The sequence below is a fragment of the Patiria miniata genome, unplaced genomic scaffold (assembly GCF_015706575.1).
Source record: "Patiria miniata isolate m_02_andy unplaced genomic scaffold, ASM1570657v1 HiC_scaffold_3, whole genome shotgun sequence".
Lineage (NCBI taxonomy): Eukaryota > Metazoa > Echinodermata > Asteroidea > Valvatida > Asterinidae > Patiria > Patiria miniata.
Window position 1 is genome coordinate 34,487,602 of NW_024037069.1, and position 21,876 is coordinate 34,509,477.

The 21,876-nt window shown below is 41.1% G+C and overlaps 2 protein-coding genes across 2 annotated transcripts; both read left to right on the plus strand.

Moving 5' to 3' along the window:
* The first annotated feature begins 25 nt into the window (after positions 1-25).
* On the plus strand, positions 26-6,358 carry LOC119736898 (adrenodoxin-like protein 1, mitochondrial). The gene is made up of 6 exons (XM_038210921.1): positions 26-273; positions 1,390-1,444; positions 2,027-2,133; positions 2,496-2,583; positions 3,606-3,658; positions 4,243-6,358. The coding sequence occupies exons 1-6, from the start codon at positions 42-44 to the stop codon at positions 4,344-4,346; spliced, it is 639 nt and encodes a 212-aa protein (XP_038066849.1). The 5' UTR covers positions 26-41; the 3' UTR covers positions 4,347-6,358.
* Positions 6,359-6,601: 243 nt separating this feature from the next.
* LOC119738028 (protein zyg-11 homolog B-like) lies at positions 6,602-21,553 on the plus strand. Its single transcript, XM_038212744.1, has 13 exons — positions 6,602-6,783; positions 10,300-11,330; positions 11,873-12,013; positions 12,161-12,219; positions 12,665-12,782; positions 13,551-13,604; positions 13,792-13,950; positions 15,025-15,186; positions 15,933-15,980; positions 17,035-17,102; positions 17,636-17,768; positions 18,256-18,403; positions 19,059-21,553. Exons 2-13 carry the CDS (start codon positions 10,320-10,322, stop codon positions 19,208-19,210), a joined length of 2,253 nt encoding a protein of 750 aa, XP_038068672.1. The 5' UTR covers positions 6,602-6,783; positions 10,300-10,319; the 3' UTR covers positions 19,211-21,553.
* Positions 21,554-21,876: the final 323 nt, after the last annotated feature.

The following is a 21,876-nucleotide window of genomic DNA, read 5'->3' on the forward strand; positions in this document are numbered from 1 at the left end:
TTAATCTTTTCTTTTGCATGCATGATTAGCTTCGCTTCTCAATGTCAAGGGTCACAAAATCTATCCCACAATTCTACCTGATTTCCAAGATGGCGCTGTTCATGAACGTTACAAAATGTGCGACAAGTCTTATTCATCGTCAAGTTCGTCAGTTGGCAACGTTACAACGAACTCAGCCTTTTGTTCGAAGTGCTACCTGTACTTGTAAATCTAATTTAAACTCTTTCTGTGTGGAGTCGAGAAGGAGAAGACGGTTTTTCCATTCACAAAGTGGTGAGCAGTCAGCAGTGACTGAAAATGAATTAGTTGAAAAGCCCCCCCCCCCCCAATCATTTGCCCATGCCCCGCCCCTTCTGAGGTGGGGTATATTTTTAGATTTTTACTTAAAACGATCGGTATAATTTTAAGGCCTAGCAACATTTGACGAAAGTGGTGAATAAGACATGGCCATGCAAGGCCATGCAAGGCCATGGCGTCAATTTTATTTATTAATTTATCATGTTTATTTTTTGTTTTAATAAAGTATGAGTTTTCTTCTTTGTTTTAAATCAACTCTTACATTGAGTTGCAAAAGAGTTTGTCTTTTTTCCTAATTTGTGGCTCGGGGGATTTTTAATAACAAAAGGGATTTACACGTAACATGTGTAAAGTCCAAAATTGGGTAATCCTTACTTTTAGGACCCCTTTCCTATATAAGGTTAAAAGACTCACCAAAACAGCTGACTATGACACTCAAAAGTGACATTCTGATATTTATTGACACATTTGAACATTTGGCAATGACACCTCTTGAATATCAGCAGGTTTAATTTTGTAGAAAGAGGGCAGGGTTTTGATTTATGAGGGGTTAAAGACGACGATGACAAACAGAAAATAAATTTAAAAAGCAAGATGGCGAACTGCAAAAAAAGGTAGGAAAGTCACATTTTCTTTGAAAGTGCTTTCAAAATTATAACTAACATGAGTTTGTCTGAAGAAAAAAGACTTCTTTAGCCTGCAAAAGTCACTTTGGTACTGGACAGTCATCTGCAAAAGTCAGTTTTGAACAGAACTCGTACAAAATAGAGGTGTCCTAAAAGTAAGGATTACCCAAAATTGCATTAAGACTGATTCCCATCTCCGAATATGAAGTCATGGTAAAAAAATTCAGTTCCACAAACAGCCACTATGCATATTCAGTGCAGTGCTGGTGCAACAGTGAAAACAATCGGGAACCGGTTCACGGTCAAACATTCGCTGTCATTTGTCGTAAAATCAATTTGAACGTTCGAGCACTTTATATTTATCCACTTGTTGTATACGGCTCAGTTTCCATGTGAATAAAAGTTTCTGGAATGGATGTTTAATAATAATGTTAAAATTAATAATCAATTGGTTTTTTTTGTGCAGGTCCCCTCAGGCATGGCGATTATGAATATAAAGACCCGAAATCCCCCGATGAAATGTGAGTGCCATAGAGGACTTCAAAAACATATTAATGGTCTTTCACAGTCCTCCAAAATCCTCCCTGGCAGTTTTCAAGGATTGAGGCTGAATGGCAAAATAAATGTTGGTTGATTTCGGAGTATGCATTGTGTTGAGTTTGTAGGCTGTACCCTGCATTGTAACTGTTTATGTTCAGCCATGCATAATGCTCATTATCATCCGCACTGCTTCTGAGTGTCATCGGCACTGCCTCAACCCATTAACAGTGATTGTTGGAGGATTTTGAAGGATTGAGGCAATGGTCACACTTCCACTGAACAAATTCAAGAAGTAATAGATGATTTTGGAGGATTGAGGCTGAATCCAAGTTTAACATGGTGGCAATTTGAGGATTTTGCAGGATTGAGGATGGTTCCTAGCCGAAAGGGCCTAGGGGGTTAGGGTTAAACCCTGACTTGTGAATTCCAGAAAAATTAGTTTTATGGTGCCTTGTAAATAAGGGCCAGTAAATAGGAGACATGTATTTCAGCCAATCAATTTTGTGAGATCCACCAGACTCTGATTCAGTGATTGTCTTTCCTGTGTGTGGTTTTTTTTGCAGAGTAAACATAACATATGTGGACAGAAGTGGTGAAAGAATCCCCATACAAGGCAAAGTGGGAGACAACGTTATGTACCTAGCCCACAGATATGACATAGAAATCGAAGGTAAGAGATATGAATATTGAAGTGACGGTGCTACATGTGCTATACATTTTCCTATGAGCAGTGTTAACATGTAGTGTGACTTGGGGTTAACGAAATCTTGGCTTAAGTCTATCTTCAGCTTCGGACTCCAGTTTTGTGATTTCAGTCCCCTGACTGGACAGACTCCAGTATGGTACTGGTCCATTTTCTGCTTTAGATACAACAAAATGTTGTCGAAATGCGGCGGTTAGTGCATTTTTATTCACACTACACATTTGGTTCTTCTTAAAACCTCTTCTTTTATTATCTGCAATCTTCTCCAAAGTCACATGCCACAGAGTGAAGGTTTTTATTAGTGTTTGTTGTTTACATTTTCTTTCCAGGTGCGTGTGAAGCGTCGCTGGCGTGCTGCACATGTCATGTGATCCTACCAGACGAGTATTACAATAAACTCCCCGAGATTGAAGAAGAGTAAGTATTCACAATCATGGTATGGAGACAATTTTTATCCAGCCACTAATCGTAAAGTAAAAGTAAAATTGAAAAAAAGCAAAACATTTTTGCTCAGCAGTAGCAGTTAACAACGTTGTGGTTGATCCCATCACACATTCTACACAGGTCCATCACAAAGTCCACCACAAGTCCACCACAAGTCCATCACAAGTCCATCACAAGTCCATCACAAGTCTATCACAAGTCCATCACAAGTCCATCACAAGTCCATCACAAGTCCAACACAAGTCCATCACAAGTCAATCACAAGTCTATCACAAGTCCATCACAAGTCCAACACAAGTCCATCACAAGTCAATCACAAGTCCATCACAAGTCCATCACAAGTCCAACACAAGTCCATCACAAGTCAATCACAAGTCTATCACAAGTCCATCACAAGTCCAACACAAGTCCATCACAAGTCAATCACAAGTCTATCACAAGTCCATCACAAGTCGATCACAAGTACATCACAAGTCCATCACCAGTCTATCACAAGTCCAGCACAAGTCAATTACAAGTCAATCACAAGTCCACCACAAGTCGATCACAAGTCAATCACAAGTCCACCACAAGTCGATCACAAGTCCATCACAAGTCCATCACAAGTCCATCACAAGTCCATCACAAGTCCATCACAAGTCCATCACAAGTCCATCACCAGCCCATCACAAGTCCATCGCAAGCCCATCACAAGTCCATCACAAGTCCATCACAGGTCCATCACAAATCCATCACAACTCCAGTCACAACTCAATCATAAGTCCAGTCACAAGTAACAGCGGTTGAGAAATAACAAAGAAATGTCTTTGTCACAGTTCATTTGAATAGCTATAGACTAGTGATAGAGGATTTTGTAGGACTCCACTAAAACACTGGACAAGAACCATCCCAAATCCAACACGCCGTTACAAAGACTGAAATCTTTGTAAAGCGTTATTAGGGACATAAAGGTTCTTTCAAATTATTGCATTTTGCTTACATGGTTTTTTTTACAGGGAAGAAGACATGTTGGATCTTGCACCATTTTTAACTGCAACGTCAAGACTAAGTAAGTAACTTCATTCCTCAAAGGTTTCTTGTTGGAGAACAAATGTTGTAATGACATTGGGATTTTCTGATAAGGAGATTCAGTTGGAAAGCTCTGTAGATTTTGAAATAGTTAACACAGATAGACTGTGATCAAGCAAGCAAAGGATCTCACTACGTATTCCCTTCTCAAATCATATTGAATTTTTTTGAAATTTCTTGTGAACAGCTATGAAATCACCAAAACTTAAAAAAAATTACATATTTATTTATTACCACCCAAAACCAAAACGTTTCAAAGCCATTAACTGGAATGCATTATGTGAAACAAGTGATTCTTTTTGGAAGGGAGGACAGTGGTGGATCCGGGGGGGGGGGGGGGGGGGGGGGGGTGCAGGTGGGCAACGCGCACGCGCCCCCCCCCCCCCGACAGTGACCAAAATTTTCTCAAATAAGGTAATTTTTCACTTAAGTGTGACCCTCTGCACCCCCCCCCCCCCAAGCACACCCTCTGCCCCTCCAACAGTAACCTCTCTGGATCTGCCTTTGGAGAAAATAGTCATATTTTTAATGAAAGTTTTACTTTTGTGTCTTTTCTTTGTTTAGGTTGTCAGATCATCCTGACAAAAGAACTAGAAGGAATGGAGGTGAGCCTTCCGCAAGCGACCAGGAATTTCTACGTCGATGGCCATGTGCCCCAGCCTCACTGATGATTATAGGTCCCATGAAATGTCACTGACAATTAAGGGAACATCTCGGAACTAAGAATGTTTTCGTACATCTTAGAATACTCCACTTGGAACATTGCTTCTTCTCTGTGAGAATGAGTGATGTTTAAAGCCGCCCTCAGGTCGACCTGTAATTTGCTTGTGCCACGATGGAACCGTCGACATCAAGCAGAAAAGTATTGCTCACGTCACAAAACTGAGAAATCATGTAATTCTCGTGGAACAAGCGGCACCTCCACGCAAAATAATCGCAACTAAGCTTATGTCATCCACGACGCGACGATCGCACGGCATACACAGTCAGGTGACTTCTTTAACAATAGTGGGAAAAGCGTGTTGATTACAATCAAATGACATCCCACGGCCACACCTGTTAGTTCAGCCGTTTTTGTCGCGCGCTGATTGGCTACAAGACTACAATTGATTCCCGCCTGTTTGGGAACACGTAGCAGAAGTTGAAATTTTTCTACTCTTTTCTACTCTACTGTTGATTTTTTTTTTTAGCGCCGACTGATGCCGATCGTCGTAATATTGCCACAGTTTCACTCAGGTCGCTAAAAATAGGCGACTACAATCCTGGCCAAATTTCGCTGGGCCCCCAACACCCCGGCCCCCACTCAATCTTGTCTCTCATTGCACTGTGTGGTACATCAGCTGGAGAGAACAACATTGACCGGGGGAGCAGGGGAGTGGGTGACCGTGGCAGGTTCAGGAAGTGTCCCAACCTTTTTGGCCGGGATTGTAGTTTGTTCCCAATAGTCGTGGCTCAGGCGCAGCTTGATCCTGAAAAGTCCGTTGCCGACTGATCTGTGCCATCGCAAGGTCGACCTGAGGACAGCTTAAAGCTTGTTTCCCATAACCCATTTTAAAAAACACACAGTGATGGGTTGGTTTGGGCTTAGGGTGGTACACTGAGCAACAGGCAGGACCGTTAGAGAAAGTGCAGGGACTAACAGGTTAGGGAAACAACTGGTCATGAAGGAGATAAGGGAGTGTTAATCGTTGAGTAGACAGAAATTTCTCAGCATTTTCCAGTTGTTGAGAAGACAAGTGTTGAAGACGCCACAATGGAATGGACTGGACTCTTGGTGTTTTCTTGACTCTTGGTGTTTTCTTGACCCTTGGTGTTTTCTATAATCCTGTAAGATTATTTGTAATGACCTTAAACAGACCTGTAGAATTATTTTAAAAACATTTTCAAGAAGTAAAAGATGGGGCTGAAACATTTTAAAGTAATTTCATCCATCTGACATGTTGTTTGCAAGAAAATAAGTTCTCGTCAAAATTAAAGTTCTTGAACCAGATATTACAAGGGAGGGGTGTTAGAGCAGTCTTAATACTCCTCCGCACAACATATTTTTTTAGTGTGAAATTCGTTGCATTGGCCCTTGAGATGGTAATGTAGATTTCCTTGCAGTATTTTTTCATCTTGTTCAGGACTTGGTGCTGTTATGTGCTGTACAGGGTCTATGACTTGTTACTGAACAATTTCAAAACTGTCGTCTTCACAAGCGAGGATTTTTTCTTAAAAATGCTGGACAACTATTTTGTTCACCCTCCGTGCAATGGTCATTGGATTTGATTAGCTAATTGTGGACATTGAAGAAAATTCAGTAAAATTGAGTACTGTTGTTGCCCTTTTGTGTTGTACAACAAAATGGACGACCATAAAACTCATAGTCTTGAGCAGCAAAAGACAGAAATTATGATCCAGTGTGCTTTGGTAGATATCTGGAAAGCTTTGTTTGAAACCACACTTGTGTTTGAAATTATACAGATTGGGAATGGTTTACAGCAATGGCTAAATATCTTTAATTAATTATAAACTTGAAATTGGCTGAAAATGACTGCTTTCTCATTAGCAACTAGTAATAACCAAAGAAACATTAAATACATATCATACATATAAATTAATAATGGTTATTAACGTCTCCTTAACCCAAGCGCACAAAATGTTTGTAGAAAAAAATAAAGCATTGAAACATTGCAAATAATGGTCTGATTCATGGATTTTTTGTTTTGTATGTCTGTGTGGGGAAGAGAAATCAAACATGGCCTTCCATGTTCAAACAATAATGAATGAGTTGAAATTCCTCCTTTTTTTTTGTTTTTTATTTCCTGAAAAAAACTTTAAATCTCAAGTTTATTTTTTGCTGAAATTTCCTTGAAACTTTTAAGTGCAAAACAGAGGGCGCACTGAGAAAAAGTACTATCTGTTGGTATATGGTAGAGGGCGCTCTTTATGTCAATCGATCACGGAAATTCTGAGTTCAGTAAACCGATGAACCTTCGCTTCGTCACGTAACATTCGCGATAAAATTTCCACTCGTTCTATTTCTAAAATGTCACCCAATAACAGTTTGATCATCTGAATTGATCGGCACTGCAGATATTCTTCATTTTAACTGCGTAAATCCAGGTGAGTATGTTTGGTGATTGAGCTCACGAGATAGAAAGGAACTTGGGTACGAAAATTATCAGCCGAGTTTTATCAGCTGTCATGGTCATGTCGATTCATGTCGCTGTCGATCAAAGTTCACTTTCTGTCTTCTTTTACCTGAATCGTAACCTTCATCAAACTTGTAGGTTTATGGTTAAGGCCTTGACCACAACGAGCAACGCATTTGATAATCTTGTTTTTAATTGCAGCATTTTATATACGACCAAGAGATTTATGGTGAAAATGTTCAGAAAGCAGTTTTTGTTTTGGCATAAATTGGTTTGTGAAAACAGCTGTGACGGCCACGGATGAGAGGAGGCTCGGACGAGCGCTCGGACAACTCCGATCTACTGTTTGCCAACTTGACTGGTCATGCTGGTGTGACAATTTGACCATATGTGCGTCAGATGGAAAGACAAGTCGTCCTCAGAGACAAGTTTTCTCGCAATTTTTTTTATTATTTTTGTTGTTGGGCAAGGCAGTGCTACTGGGGGGGGGGGGGGGGGGTACATTCTATGGGCGTGATGGTTTGGTGGGGCTCAGTCATCATTTATTTTTAAACTGAGCTATTTTTCTGTGTCCGGTTGTGATCATTGGGTTGTTTGGGTTGGGGTTTCTTGACGGGATCGTCCGGGCTGGGTTGATGGGCATGATGGGGTTGCGGTTGCTGGACGAGATGATCGGGCTTGGCTCGGCTGGAATCAGGGATTTGCTGTGGGTTGTCGGGCTCGGTGCATTGGGCAGGCGGGTAGGGGAGCCGCCAGGGTTTCTTGGCTGGGTAACATGGGCTGGGCTCGGTCTAAATTTTGTGGTACGGAGCTGGGGATTTGCGTGCACCTCGCCAGGTCCCGGCAGCTACCGCGCTGGATCCTGGCGGCCACTGCGCCGCCCACCTTCACGGCCTTGCATGCCGTGTCACAGTACACTGGACAGGTCCCCGCGCACGGTCATGCCACAGCAACGCTGCACTCGCAAATGCCCAAACATCAACGGCAGCCTGTGTGGAAAATACCACGTTTTTTGTACTTAACAAAAATCCTCCAAAGCCATGGATCACAAAGAAAAAAAATGAAACCTAATTGTACTTCAATAAAAAGTAGGATTTTATTTGAAACCTTAAAAGTATAGAAAACGATTAGAAGAACCACAAAAGAAAAAAAAACATTGTCGCAGTGCAAAATCTGCCTGGTACCTTCGGCATGGTAGTCCAGCGTTTAACCAATCGAAAAAGCGCTCTGTTTGGACAAGGGTCCAAACAGGATAACTAGTCGATGATAATAGATGTTCAGAATTTGATTGTTCCTGAATATTATCCAGGCATTCCATAGCGAATATCAAATGAAAAAGAGTTTTGATTTGAAATTCAGGAAACACAATTTTTCAATTTTGCAAGCTTCGCTGTGTGTCTAACATGGAGGAAATTGTCCATTGTTTGAGCCACATTTATGGGACTCCCCCCCCCCCCCCCCCATCCCCACTCCCGCCCGAAACGAAAGTTTGGACTTTCCCAGATTATAAAAGTACTTGCACAATTCCAACCATATTTGGGGGATGGGACCATCCTTACTATTTTTGAGACACACATGTAGAAAGGGACAGTCCCTACATGTACATTGTATACTTGGCATCAAGCCAAGTATAGTGATGCAAAGTTAAGTTGGGAAGGTCCCCATATTATAGGAACATAATTCATGAACCATTAATGTCGGTACCATATTTACAGGAAACTTAGATCAAGGATAAAAACACGACATCTCACTTTCCTGTCCTACATGTAGGGTAGGCCAAAACAAAAAAATAGTCGGTCTCTGGTCAGACTGAAGTTCCAGAATTGATGCGGCGACGCGGGTGGTGTTGTTTTTTTGGTGGCTTTTTTTTTTTCAAGCTTGTATTGTACAGACAAGGTGGGTACTATTTTGCTTTTTTGTGTCCTCATTATACATTTGTGTCCTCCATAATTTGCCTTGGTGCCCTTTATCATTTGCCTTGGTGCAATTTCCCCATTCCTTGGTGCTCCTTGGTACAAAAATTTGAGGAGGCACGGCAATAGAGGGTGCTGTTGTAGCTTCCGTGTTAATTTGAAGAAGAAAAAAAGGTTGACGCGCATGATTAAAATCGACGCACGCGCTGACCAGAGACCGAGTATTTTTTTTTGGCCTTACATAAAACCTTCCTGACCTACCAATACATGTTGAAATTCTTAGCCAGAGGGGGAGGGGACAGCCCCGCCCACTTTGCAAATGAGACAACAACACATGTCCATCTGCAGTGCTACTCTCTCACTGCATGCGTCATACATCAATGGGAGCATGTCAGATTTTGTTGGACATGTGGTTGGGTAGTCACAGAGTTGTCATTGGTCAATACATAATGGGGTGGGCCTCAGTGGAGCGGTCAAATTTGTTCAAAGTACAACTGCCCATTAGGGTTACTGTACTATGACATTCGGAAAAGGTAATTGCTACCGTGAAGCCCGCAAGTTTTTTTTCCGTTGGTTTTGTTTTTGTTTTTTGGAACGGCCTCGTAATTTTGGCATTCATTCATGTACAAACACTGCATTTCCTTTGGGGAAACCGGGAAGAGGAAGTCGGACAAGGATGTTGGATAGTTCCAAGATCTTACTTTGTTTTAAGCTCGTATTTCCCTATTAATAAACAGTTGCTTTTGGCACGCGTGTGATGCATGTGCATATCAAGCATGTTGTTGACATGTATTACTTTTCATTTGTCACAATGCTGCTTGTATCCGTCTACATGTGCATGTACTGTAGGTGTTCACACAGATTAGTGACAAACTGCTTTGGAATGTGAAGTTGGAAAAATCAGTTTTCGTCAGCATTGAGCGTGTACAGCAAGCGCAGTTGTACACTAAATGTGCTTCATCCCAGTGTGATTGAGGCTGTTGTGTGACAGTTTGAATTTTTTTGGCGTACAGTTTGGACATTTCAGTATGGTGCTTTCTGGCTCGGAAGCAGCTCATCTTAGGCTCTTAAGAATTTTAGGTAAAACCGATCTTTAGATGTGAAGTTCATCAAAACCAGTTGTTACTTGGGCAATCATGTTAAAATGTTTGTATTGTTATGATTGTTTGGTTCTGTTAGGATGGTTTGAATGATCAAAGTTTTGATCAGTTTAAAATCCGAACACTTTGGACGTAACTGAAATTTGCAGATTGTTTTCACAAGTTACTGGAAGAAACTTTAATTTGCTGAAATTTTGTGAATACTGTCACAGTGCTGAAACAAGCTCGATTGAAAATATCGCGGAAGCTGTGGGCCAAGGAATTCTGGTTCCATGTAATCTCTGATACTATACTTCTGAGCTACGGATATTTTTGTTGAAATCGGTCAAACTATGGAGGAGTAATAGACAATGTCAACGTTTACTAAGTAGTAACAGAGAGACATGATGATTTATTGAGCCGCTATCCTGCAGCTAAAAAAAAAAGGATTAAATACAGCATCGCTAACACCTCTTTCATTATATTACTTCCTAGGTAAAAATTTCAGGACCGAGATGGGCACCACTTCGCCAGACACCCTGCAGTCCATATGCCTGCAGTACATCAGCTGCAATCTGTCTAAGCTCTGCAGTGAGATACTAGTGACTGGAGACGGAGACTACGCCGAGTCTAGACTCATCTTCAAGAACCCCGATGCAATCATTCACAGTGATCTAGCCGAGCGTCTGTTGACCAAGTTGAGCGAAAATGGTAACCTGACGGATACCAGTCTGACGCTGTTTGCCAACCAATGCATCATGTGCCTGCGTCGGGCGTGCATCCGGAACGCCAGCTTGACCTCGCGGGGTTTGCGAGCGCTAGCCTGTCATCAACTCATCGAGCTAGACGCCTCAGGCGTGCAGAACGTGAACGTTAACGACGTCATCGGCGCGTTGGGGGAGTGGACCCGCAAACACATCCGTTCGCTCAACGTCAGCGGCTGCACGTTTCTGAACAACTCAAAATTCTGCATCGTCATCTCCTTACCCCAACTCCGCAATTTGCGACACCTCAACGTCAGCTACACTGAGTTCGGCAACAACTTGGGCCTAGAATGGGTCGCAGAGGGACTCTCCCATCTTGAAAGCCTGGACATTTCAGGAACCCTCGTCTACAGCATCCAGCCGTTACTCAAACTCAAACCCACCCTCAAGTCCCTGTGTATGTTTCACACTCGAGTTCCGGAGAAAGACCTCATCCCTGTCGTCCTCGCCTTGGATGAACTCCGACATCTAGACATCTCGCAGGACGTCCACCCCATGATGGACAACCACCAGAACCCTAGCGTCAACACCCTCCTTGAGGCACATCAGAGCCTGCCTCACCTGACCTCCTTAGACATCTCAGGCCGGGATAACGTCCAAGACGCTTCCCTATGGTCCTTCATCCAGCAACGGACAGGGCTGAGGTTCCTTGGACTGACCTTGACTCAGGGAATGGTCAGAACTCTGCAGATTCCTAAGGAGATGTGTGGGGAGGACTTACTGATCAATGAGAGCAACCCGGACTTTCCACATGATCTCAAGGTATGCAGCATTTTGGGGATAAAACTCTTTTAAATATATTGTTTTTTGTTAAGTTCTTTGTTTTGGGGGGTTGTTTCTTTGATTGTTTGACATGAAACACAGGGTTCTTCAAAAGTGCACACAAAAAAAAAGTGGAGGAGATTAGTGGTGGCATTAAAATTCGGATTTTGGAACATTGGGTTTGAATTCCTCTTCGGTTTTGAGCTGGATGGGAACTTCCGGTGAAATCTGATTTAACTGTTATAGGATTACGGGATTTTGAAAGCTCGGATTTCTCCAACCACTAGAGGGGATAATGAAGAACTGTATTGCTTTAATTTGATTAAAAAAATTATTTTCTTGGAAAAAGTCCAGAAAAAAGGCAGGCAAAGTAAACCTAAATTAACAGTGAACCAGGATTGTAAACAAAATTTCAGATTTTTTCCTCAAAAATTTGCTGTCATGCCAAACTCAAATATGTCTGTTTGCTTTTGCAATGAGTGTGAAACGGCCTCATTTTGTAACGGAATATTCCAAATAACTACATTTTATCGTCCAATTAGGTGACTGGACACGCCACCGAGAAACAGGTTGAAGAAGCCCTGCATTGCTATGGCAACCGGCCCAACTACGTGCACAAATTGCTCTGCAGCCTCTTCAACATGACGCTATATTTAGAAAAAGCCCGGCCGAATATCATCAAGGTAAAGTCCCATACATGTCTCACATAAAACTACCGACATAAATTCCAAACCCAAAACTTAAGAGCACAATTGTTTGTGTGGTTTTCAAGATTCACAATAATCTTGATAGTGGTGTAATTTTGTTTGTCTTGTGAATTTTGTCGCTAGATTATCCTGCCTGAAATGAAAGCCCATCCTCATCACCTCGGAGTCCAGATGGCTGCCAGGTAGGTTCAGCGGATTGCGCATTTGTAATGGCTCAGTGCATGACCCCATAGAGGGCGCTGTTTTGCGTGTCTCACAAGAGCCCACTAAGGGAGTATCACACGCATGCTGTTTTTAGCACAAATGGAGCAGTATTCGTGACCAGTTTTTAATTACATGCCTAGCAGTTTTATACCAGTAGAATGCTTATTAGAACAAATACTCAACATAATTTCTAAAGTGGCCAATCAAAACGTTAAAAACAATCCTTCAAAAAATCCTTAAGAAACATATCTAATGTGTAAATCTATTCAAACTTCATGTGTCGTGTTGCTGTAATGTCTATAAATGTAGTTATCAGTGAAAATGTCGTGTGATGGTCATGTGACCAAAGGAACCTCAACATTATGTACGAGGTATTCATAATGCTACTTTGACGTGATATCGTTGTATGCTTATTACCTTCAGTGCGTGTTTGTACAACCTAACCAAGCACCATCTAGCGGACAGCGTCCACGTCTCGGATTTGAGCGTAATGGTTCATCTTACGCTCAACGCAATGGAAACATTTCCCAGCCAGCAACAGGTAACAAAAGCATTTTGAGATCGTAATATATTGGAGAGGTTGTTAAATGCAAGTTTTTTTTCAAGAGAATGAACGCCTAGAACCTGCATTGTGTCACGTATACAGATTTGAACGTCTCAAAAATACTATGCATTGGCAACACACCTTCAACTTCTAATAACTATAATAAGGGAATGAATATGTGCTTGGCCGGTATTAAACAAGTATGTTTAAAACCGGCTGGCAGCCTTATTCCTGTTCATACATGTATATACCTTTTTGGTCAAAAAGTTAAAATATCTCAAAAATTGACAAAATTTCAACGATTTTACCTCTTGTTTTGTGAAACCCCTCTGGCCATGTCTATGGTATGTGCCTTGCGCGCGTAATGCAAAAAAATCTCCTTGTATTGAAATTGGTGCTTGCGCTGGGCATACTGTGCGATGTGGCGCAGAATGCAGCAGTGTTTTACCGGTGTTTTAAAACCACCCTCATGACGGGCCCTCAACTAAAAGGAATGGGTACAATTTCTCAGGTATTTATGAAGGTCAAATAATCCCATTTCCCCATGGTCATTAGAGGGCGCTATTTGCCAATATTTTTTTCAGACCAAAGCGGTGTTTAACTGGCAGTTTTAAGGTTTAATAGAGGCAGCAAGTTCTATTTCTAGACAAAAATTCAGGAATGCCTCAGTTTATTGAATGCACTGGTTCCAACAGTCATATCTTCAAATGTTGATTTCCAGAATTGTTTATAAGTAACATTGTTTTTTGGGGTGTTGTTTTATAGCTTCAGAAGAATGCCTTGCTGACGTTGTGCAGCGACAGGATACTTCAAGATGTGGTAAGACCAAGTCAAAAGGCTGTAAGCTGAATCTGTGCCAGGGTCATTCCTTGCCGAACTTACCTTGATTTCGGAAAAGTTGTCAGGCGACCCACTCAAATTTAGATGAAACTGTTTTTTAAAAGCCTTTGTGGACCTTTAAGAACACACAAAGAGTTACAATGTTATTGATTTCTGGCTGTGACAGAGTTTTGACCGGTACCGTGCATCTAAGATGGTGATGGATTGTCTCTTTGTCTTCGACGACGCTCCGATGACTCGTATGTCGGTGGCCATATGCTCCATCTTGGCTGCCAAGATATCAACGGAACAGACAACGCTACTAGGCACTAAGCGCAACATGCAGGCAAGTCAAAAAAAGAAATCATAACTTCTAAAATTGATTTCTTGTGCTTTTTGCTAGACCAGAAGAGCCAATGACTGTCCTCTGATTGAGTCACTGACTGACGTAAGACTGCAACAGTCCATTAAACAAAATAGGGACCTATTATTTTGCCCGCTGCTATATCAGATTCAAACAAGCCAGCCGACCCCGGCAAGCTTGGTAGACGAGCGATAAGATGTCTGCACTAGTAAACAGGAGGTCGTGGGTCCGAGTCCCACCCGAGTAATTTTTTTCTCACAATCACTGGCGACAACACTGAGTATACACCGTTAACCAAAATATGTCGGTGAAGGGCAAAACCCAATATTGAAGTTACATCACCCCGACACAAATTCCATCTCATGAATACTTTGGTTATGGTACCCACTACTATATCAGATTCGAACCAGCCAGACAACCCTGGCAAGTTCGGTGTTCGAGTAGTAAGACGTCTGCACTAGTAAGCAGGAGGAGGCCCGAGCTAGCTTGTGAACTGTTCTCACAAGCTTGAAGACAGCATTGAGTAATCAGTGCTTATGTAATTATTTCTGTCGAGGCCAATACCCAGTATTTACCCTCCTAGTCCTCTGCTCTTCACAACTCTTAAAGTTTTGCAAAACCACTTTTGCCCATAGAGCTAGCACCCACACTTCCAATTCCTTTGAAGAAGTCTTCTGTGGAGTATGGATGACACTTCAAATCCCTGCACAATTCCTTGGTGTTGTTAAGCTCAGGGCAAGCAGGCAGATTCAGTTACACTTCACTGCTCTCCACAGTGCTGTTTTTGTGCAGTGACTCTCTGTGTGACACAGTTAGTGCCTAGGGGATGTGCAAAATAGTATTAAAATTGGAGGATTCAGGATTGTTAGGGCTACCACTTCTTTTGAAACTGTCCTGCAGGGATATGAAGGGATTTTACATATTGCTCTGAATATTGACTTCCCACTATGAGGGTTCAAATTGGCTGGTATGTAGTTGCACAGCCTGCACTGTATTACAAAGGTCTCCGTTTCCAATCCAACTGAAGTCAACAATGATCCTTTTTTTTTTTGACAGAAACTGTTGCAAATTGTGAAGCAGAAGTCTGATTTATTATCAGTGGACATCACGCTCAAGTTTACCCTTAGTGCTCTCTGGAACCTGACGGATGAGTCGCCATCTACGTGTGCTATATTCCTCAATGAAGGCGGCCTGGATCTCTTCATTCACATCCTAGAGGTATGCTGTGGGATTGTATCTGATTAGAAAGCCACGTGTAGTTGGTGTTGAAGTGGTTTCTTCTGAAAATTGGAATAAAGTAAACTCTCAAACTCATAAACTCTCAAACTCAAAGTCAGATAATTCAAAATGCAATTTAACTCGACGTAATACTCCATTCCCGTCAAGAAAACAGGATTTTATGTACATAAATACCCTAGTCACTCAAAATGCCTGACCGATTCCTCCATATAACTCATAACATTTGTTTGGCCAGTCCACAGAAAACGCTGTCAAAACAGACACAAAGAAACGTAAACTACATAGCGAACAAAACAAAACATAAACTACATATTTTCATGAGTCATTACTGACCAACGGACTTCGTTTTGTCACGTTGGGATGCAGTGTGTACACTACATTGTGATATCGGATTCCAGCCCGTAACTGCAGCAAATAAATCCTGGCTTTTGAGTTAGCCTGATCACTACCGCTGATCCAATTGTAGCCTGCACGCTGGCAATCCAATCAATGGCTCTTTGCGGTGGCCACGTGACCAGTGGAGGATGCGCGTGAGATAGCCTGATTGCTACTGCTGACCCAGTTTCAGCTGGTGCGCCCTTTATTGGCCATATGACCACCCCACACATCAGAAAACCCGAACGCGGTGCGTTGCTATTCTTAAACCTGTGTGATTTTGAATTTGTGAAATGTTTGCGCTTAGCAGATTGTCAGTGGTTTTTATGTCATTTTTAATCTTTTGACAGATCTTTCCCGATCAGGCGACACTTCAGACAAAAGTCCTCGGACTAATCGTGAGTACAATTTCACGTTTTAATCTGAAGAAAAGATGGGGGTTATTTCTATCTTACAGTAAGGCAGAGGATTCCTTCAGATATCGAAGATTTTCTGATTTTTCTTCAAATGTTGGTATACCATGAGAGACATCTAAACAACGTCATGTGCAAAGTTTAAGCTTCATCGGCCAAAGCATTTCATCATGGTCACCCCTCCCTCTCTGGCTGGCAATGTCAACAAGGCCAGCCCAGCAGTCAAAATAAACCAAGTGTTTGCTTTTAAACAGTTGAGTGCTCCCTGCCTTCATAAAGCAGGATAGACTGGTTGTGATTGTTATAACTTGATATAACTATGCTTAACTGTAGGAAATTGACAAGTCAGCTGAACCTACCAGTCCCCTGCTTTTGTCTGTTGATGAAATTTGACTGTCACAGTGCTTGCTTGAAATATGATCTGACTGTTGGTGACTAGCCTGTGTAAAAGGCATGACAGGGGAACAGGATTGACATGTTGACTGTCTGTGACTGATCAAACAAAAGGAGGGTTAATGTTCCATGTCTCTTTCCATGAGTGCTTTGGTCTGTACCTTTGCAATTAAATATAAAGATTGTTGGTACCCCACTTCAAATTGTTTATGTTTATGACTAAACGTTAACTAAAAGTGCAGAAATTATAACGACATCCGTTAAATTTGAACCATGATATCATCTGTTTAGTTTGCATTTTAGCTGCGGTATAGCAGCTCAACAATTCATCATGTCTCTCCATTAGTCCTTTAATGAGTAACAAACGTTGACCATGTCTATTGCTCCTACATATTTTGACCGATTTCAACCAAACTTTGTCAAAAGTATCAGTAGCCCAGCCAAACATGTCACCTGACCAAATGAGGGTCAAAGGTCATCATGGGGTCACCGGCGTCAAAAACCTGATTTGTTTACTCAAAACACTTCTCCTTCCAGAAATTGCATGGCACAATCACGTAACTCATGCATGAACACGAATTCGTTGGCCCGTAGCTTGCGAAATGTTTTCGATCGAGCTTTTTTTTTATCCTTTTTACATTTGAAGAACAACATTGCAGAAGTGAAGGGGCAGCGGAATGCTCTACTCAGAGGGGACTTCATTGAACATTGCAGGTAACTTCCATTCTCTTATTTTTAAAAGATTGAATTTAAATTGAATTTCTTTCATAATTATATTGAAAGGTAATATATACAACATTTGCAAACATCAAAAAACAAAACAACCAACTTATTATGAAATACTTTACTTGACTGTTAGTGATAATAGTCTCAAGCATCCTGTGAAATCATGGCACCTGGTGTGCTGTCATTTTTAAGAAAAGTGGAATTTTTGTATCAGTCGGCCGACCATCATTGGAAAAAAAATGACTTGTTTCAATACTGCCCCCAATTGACCAAATTTAGTTAGTCCACATTTAGTTAGTTACACATCCGTGAACGGGTGCAAGCCAGCTAGTCTGGTTCCCTGACCTGACAATTCCCCCAACGTCTATACTGTATGGTTTATGGATTAATCAGGGAATAAATACAATGTAATACAATGTAATACAACGTAATACAATGTAATACAACGTAATACAATGTATTACAATGTAATACAATGTAATACAAGTGCTTATGGGTTTAAATATCCCCTTCAAACTCAGGACCCTGCTAGACAGTAAGCAGATTGAGGTCAGCTACTTTGCTGCCGGTATCATCGCTCATCTACTCAATGAAGGACCCAAGGCCTGGGCTCCACTCCCCCAGGCGCTACGGCTGGCTCTGCAAGACTCCCTGGTGAGTGGGCCAACATCTTAGAGCTGCTCAGAAAATACTTGTGATTGACTTGTGATAGACTTGTAATTGACTTGTGATTGAGTTGCGATTGACTTGTGATTGACTTGTGATGGACTTGTTATTGACTTGTGATGACTTGGATTGACTTGTGATAGACTGGTTATTGACTTGTGATTGATTTGTGATTGACTTGTGATTGACTTGTGATTGACTTGTGATGATTTGCAATGACTTGTGATTGACTTGTGATTGACTTGTGATTGACTTGTGATTGACTTGTGAACATTTGTGATGACTTGGTGCATACTTGTGATTTATTTGTGATATACTGATGCTGACTTGTAGTGACTTGTGAGTGGCTCAATTACAGCTGTACTCGCATGATTTTGCATTTTGCCCCAGCATTTTCAGAAGTTCTCAACTCAGGCCAGTCGCATTCATAATGAACTAAACTTGCGTGCTTGTTTTGTAATTTGCCGTGTTGCAGCACAAGAACATTCTAGCCTGGAAGAACCCAGCAGGTGAGATGGTCGCCTACCGTTCCTTCAGTCCGTTCTTCCCGTTGATCAAGTGTGACATCGCGGAGGTTCAGCTGTGGTCAGTTTGGGCAATGCAGCACGTCTGCACCAAGAACGGTAAGAAATTCTCCTAGGTCTCAGGTTTAGAGAGACTCGCAAACTTTTGGAAAGGGGATGTTAGTTTTGCCTTTTTTTATTAAAATAATTTTCCTAGCCAGTTTTCAAAAGGTAAAATACTCACTAGATCACTGTAACAACTCCAGTGGTTTCAGCTTTATTCTGTTCTTTTGTATGAGCAATCAAGACTCAAGTTATTAACAATTACAATTGGTTAACTTGGAGTCCCATCTGACCAACTCAAATTTGTATCCTCGTCAAAAAGGCAAATGTTTAACTCGTCAAATTAATCATTCCTGTATCTTCATTCCACTTTTGTTTCCCAAAACTTGTTTTAAAACAGTCGACGTGGGTGCCACTACTATACTAGGCCTGGGTGTGCAAAAGCGTATTGAAATTGGAGGATTCAGGACTGTTGGGGTTAAACAAACTAAGCCTTTTAAATTCAAACTCTAAAAGAGTATTTCTTATCTTGGCTCCAGTGTCATAGCTTTTTGAGTCTATTAAAAGAAATTTGATTGGAATGGTCTAGTGTATTGTTAACTGAGATTCATTCTTGAAATCAGTCGAAAAGTGAATGGCCTGCTTTGACCTTTTATTGACCTTTTTGTTAACCTTTGTGTTGACCTTTTTGTTGACCGTTTGCTGATCTTAGCTTCGCGTTACTGCCCGATGCTTGTCCAAGAGGGAGGCCAGGAGATCCTACGGGACATGATTGCCAACAGACAGGTCCACGACGAGGTCTACCAAGTTGCCAAGAGTGTGTTGGACACGGTGGACACCAATCATTCCAACAGTGGGACCTGACAAGGCGAATGCATCCCACTCCTGCCACCATTTTTATTCTCCCAAACGGTTGGCTTGAGAGGTTCTGAATCAGACAGTTTTTAAAGAAATGGATTTGTGATGTCGGTGCAGACGCTTAGTCTTTCCTTGTCACTTTAGGAAGTGACTGGGGATATCTCATATTAGGAACTGTCGGGGTATATCCCACATTGGGAATGGACGGAGGCTATCCCACAGCTGCCACCATTTTTTTGTCCAATAGATGGTCCTAGGCCATCTCAATTAGGAGATGATTAGTCTTTTCTGAACACTATGGACCGCACAGGTAGGTAAACGTAGGGCTGTGCATTTTCAAATAATTAAGTATCCGATTATTCAAACTTGGTCTTGATCAAAATATTGGTCAAATATTCGATCTCGATATGCACTGATCAAGTAAAACATGTGTCAGCCTAAACTGGCCCAATCGGGATTTGCTTGAACCCGCGCATCTTGGAAATCAACGACCTTGTGAAAATAATATGTAGAACCAAAAAGGCTGATATTTGACTAATTTTCACAAAGAAATTTGAGCTGATAATCCTCATTAAAGCTCTCAAAATTGCACTAAAGTGGCATTCAACAAAAGCGTGGCATTTGACAAAGCAATAAAACGCCACAACTTATACATCTCTTTGAGACTGCTTATATTTTTTCGAATATTTGAATCGAAAAATGGTGTTCGGATAGTCGGGTGATGATCGAATATTTGAATAATCGGTACAGCCTACTCAAGCAGATGCACATTCAGGATAACGTAAGTGGCATGTTGTTTGTGCCATTCTGTTTATCTTCTGTAAATTTTATTCATGAATTTTTAAAGAAGTAATAAGTATTTAAAACTCTCATAGCTGCAGATGGCATGATTGAACGAATATGTGGAGGTTTCGTGTATTTTAATTTTTTAAATTTTATTTTATTTTGCTTTACAAGCAAAATATTGCAATTATCAAATGAATGTTATTTAAACTAAATATTATGGATTGGTGTATAAACGGGACTTTAGCCCATGTATATTGTTTTGGGTTACTCCAGGCATCTTGGTTCAAAAAGTGTTTGAATGGTGAGAAATATGCAGAATAAATATGTCCAACTTGTGTTGTAACAGGCATGTGTTTTTTTTTTTGGGGGGGGGGGAGGGGTAACATCGAAAGTTAGAAACAGGGATGTCAGTTTCATGCGAGAGCTTGAATTCAGGCTTTTTCATGTTTTGAAGAAAAAAAAAGTTTAGCATCCCATCCCTGAACAGGCTGGAAAAATAAATCTTTGTGTAGCGTGCATATAGGAAACACTGTGCATGCGATGCTCCATAATAATCACCATGCTAGCTCGATGCAAGATTGTATGAATTGTAAGTTCAAAGAAGACATATTGCACTGTTATACCTCTGTCTTGAATACTGTATTTTCATTGGCCTAGAACGATCACATGTTAAGTTTATAAAAAGTCATAGAACACACCCTGTTGGATATCACGTATGTGATATCCCACCTAGGGAGTGCTATGACTTTGTGCGTACAGTACGTAAAACGCAGCGAACTTGCAGCAGACGATCGATCGATCAGCTGTTTCGAGCACGTGACCTTGCATGTGAGTTGACGTCGTGTCACAATTGTGTTTGCTGCTGTTTGTTTTCGTGATTTTTACATCAAAATCCAAAGAATCCAAGACAGAGGTATAACAAAACAATTGTTGACTGCTGTGATGTGGGATATTCACACCAGTCAGCAATTGTTAAATGTGTTTATGGTGAATTGCAGTGTGTTTGTAGGTATTCCAATGTGTTTATGGTGGAATGCCATCATTTTGTGCATGGGTGCCGGCTTCCACGTCCAATTTGTCAGGCCCTGGAGCAAAAACCCATTGGCATCCCTGTAAAAAGTACATTTGTATCACTTTGAATTTCCCCCTTTAAACAAAAAACATCCACTAAAACTTGCTTAAAAATGTTTGCCACATTTTAGACACAGTGTTTTTGAAACTTCCCAAATATGCCAAAAAATGGCCTCAGAATTTTGTCCCCAAAATAGCTCCTTCCCAAAAATATGAAGTTTTGGAAAGTTCTTAAAGATAATATTTTCAGATTTGCCATTTGGCATTATCAGTGCAACTAAGTTGGCTGCCGCATATTATACGATATTGCCTTATTGTGTATACCGAATACTTTACTTGGCTTTCGGCTGTAGTTATATTTAAATGGTATTAGTACCAACAAAATGATAGAATACTGATGTATAGGAAGTGACAGAGACTATTATATGAGAGGTTAATGAGAGAGTAGTGTTTGTATGAATAAATTATTGTAACTTATGCTCTTTAACATTTGATCTGTTTTTCCATGTTTGGAGTCTGTTAATTGGTTGGGCTGTTGGGTTTGTTTGTTGTTTGTTTGTTGGGGTGTTGGGGTGTTTGTTGGGGGTGTTGGGGTTGTTTGTTTGTTTGTTTGTTTATAAGACTGCCATGGGTTGGGCAGGGAAATGGGTTGTTTGTTGATCAAAGATTAGGCTGTTTGGGTGTTTGGTCTGTCTGTCTGTCCATCTGAGTTGTTTTGTTTGTTGGTTGGTCTGGTTGGTTGGTTTTTGGCAGATGTTTGAATGCCAAACAGGCCTTCTAGCCAGTTAGGATAAGGATCCATTATTGAAGAAAAA

Coding starts and splice junctions, on each gene's coding strand:
- LOC119736898 (XM_038210921.1), top strand. CDS start 42: ATGTCAAGGGTCACAAAATCTATCCCACAATTCTACCTGATTTCCAAG. Junction 2,134..2,495: donor ATATGACATAGAAATCGAAG/GTAAGAGATATG, acceptor TTTTCTTTCCAG/GTGCGTGTGAAGCGTCGCTG. Junction 2,584..3,605: donor CTCCCCGAGATTGAAGAAGA/GTAAGTATTCAC, acceptor TTTTTTTTACAG/GGAAGAAGACATGTTGGATC.
- LOC119738028 (XM_038212744.1), top strand. CDS start 10,320: ATGGGCACCACTTCGCCAGACACCCTGCAGTCCATATGCCTGCAGTAC. Junction 15,981..17,034: donor CAAAAGTCCTCGGACTAATC/GTGAGTACAATT, acceptor TTACATTTGAAG/AACAACATTGCAGAAGTGAA. Junction 18,404..19,058: donor GCACGTCTGCACCAAGAACG/GTAAGAAATTCT, acceptor TGCTGATCTTAG/CTTCGCGTTACTGCCCGATG.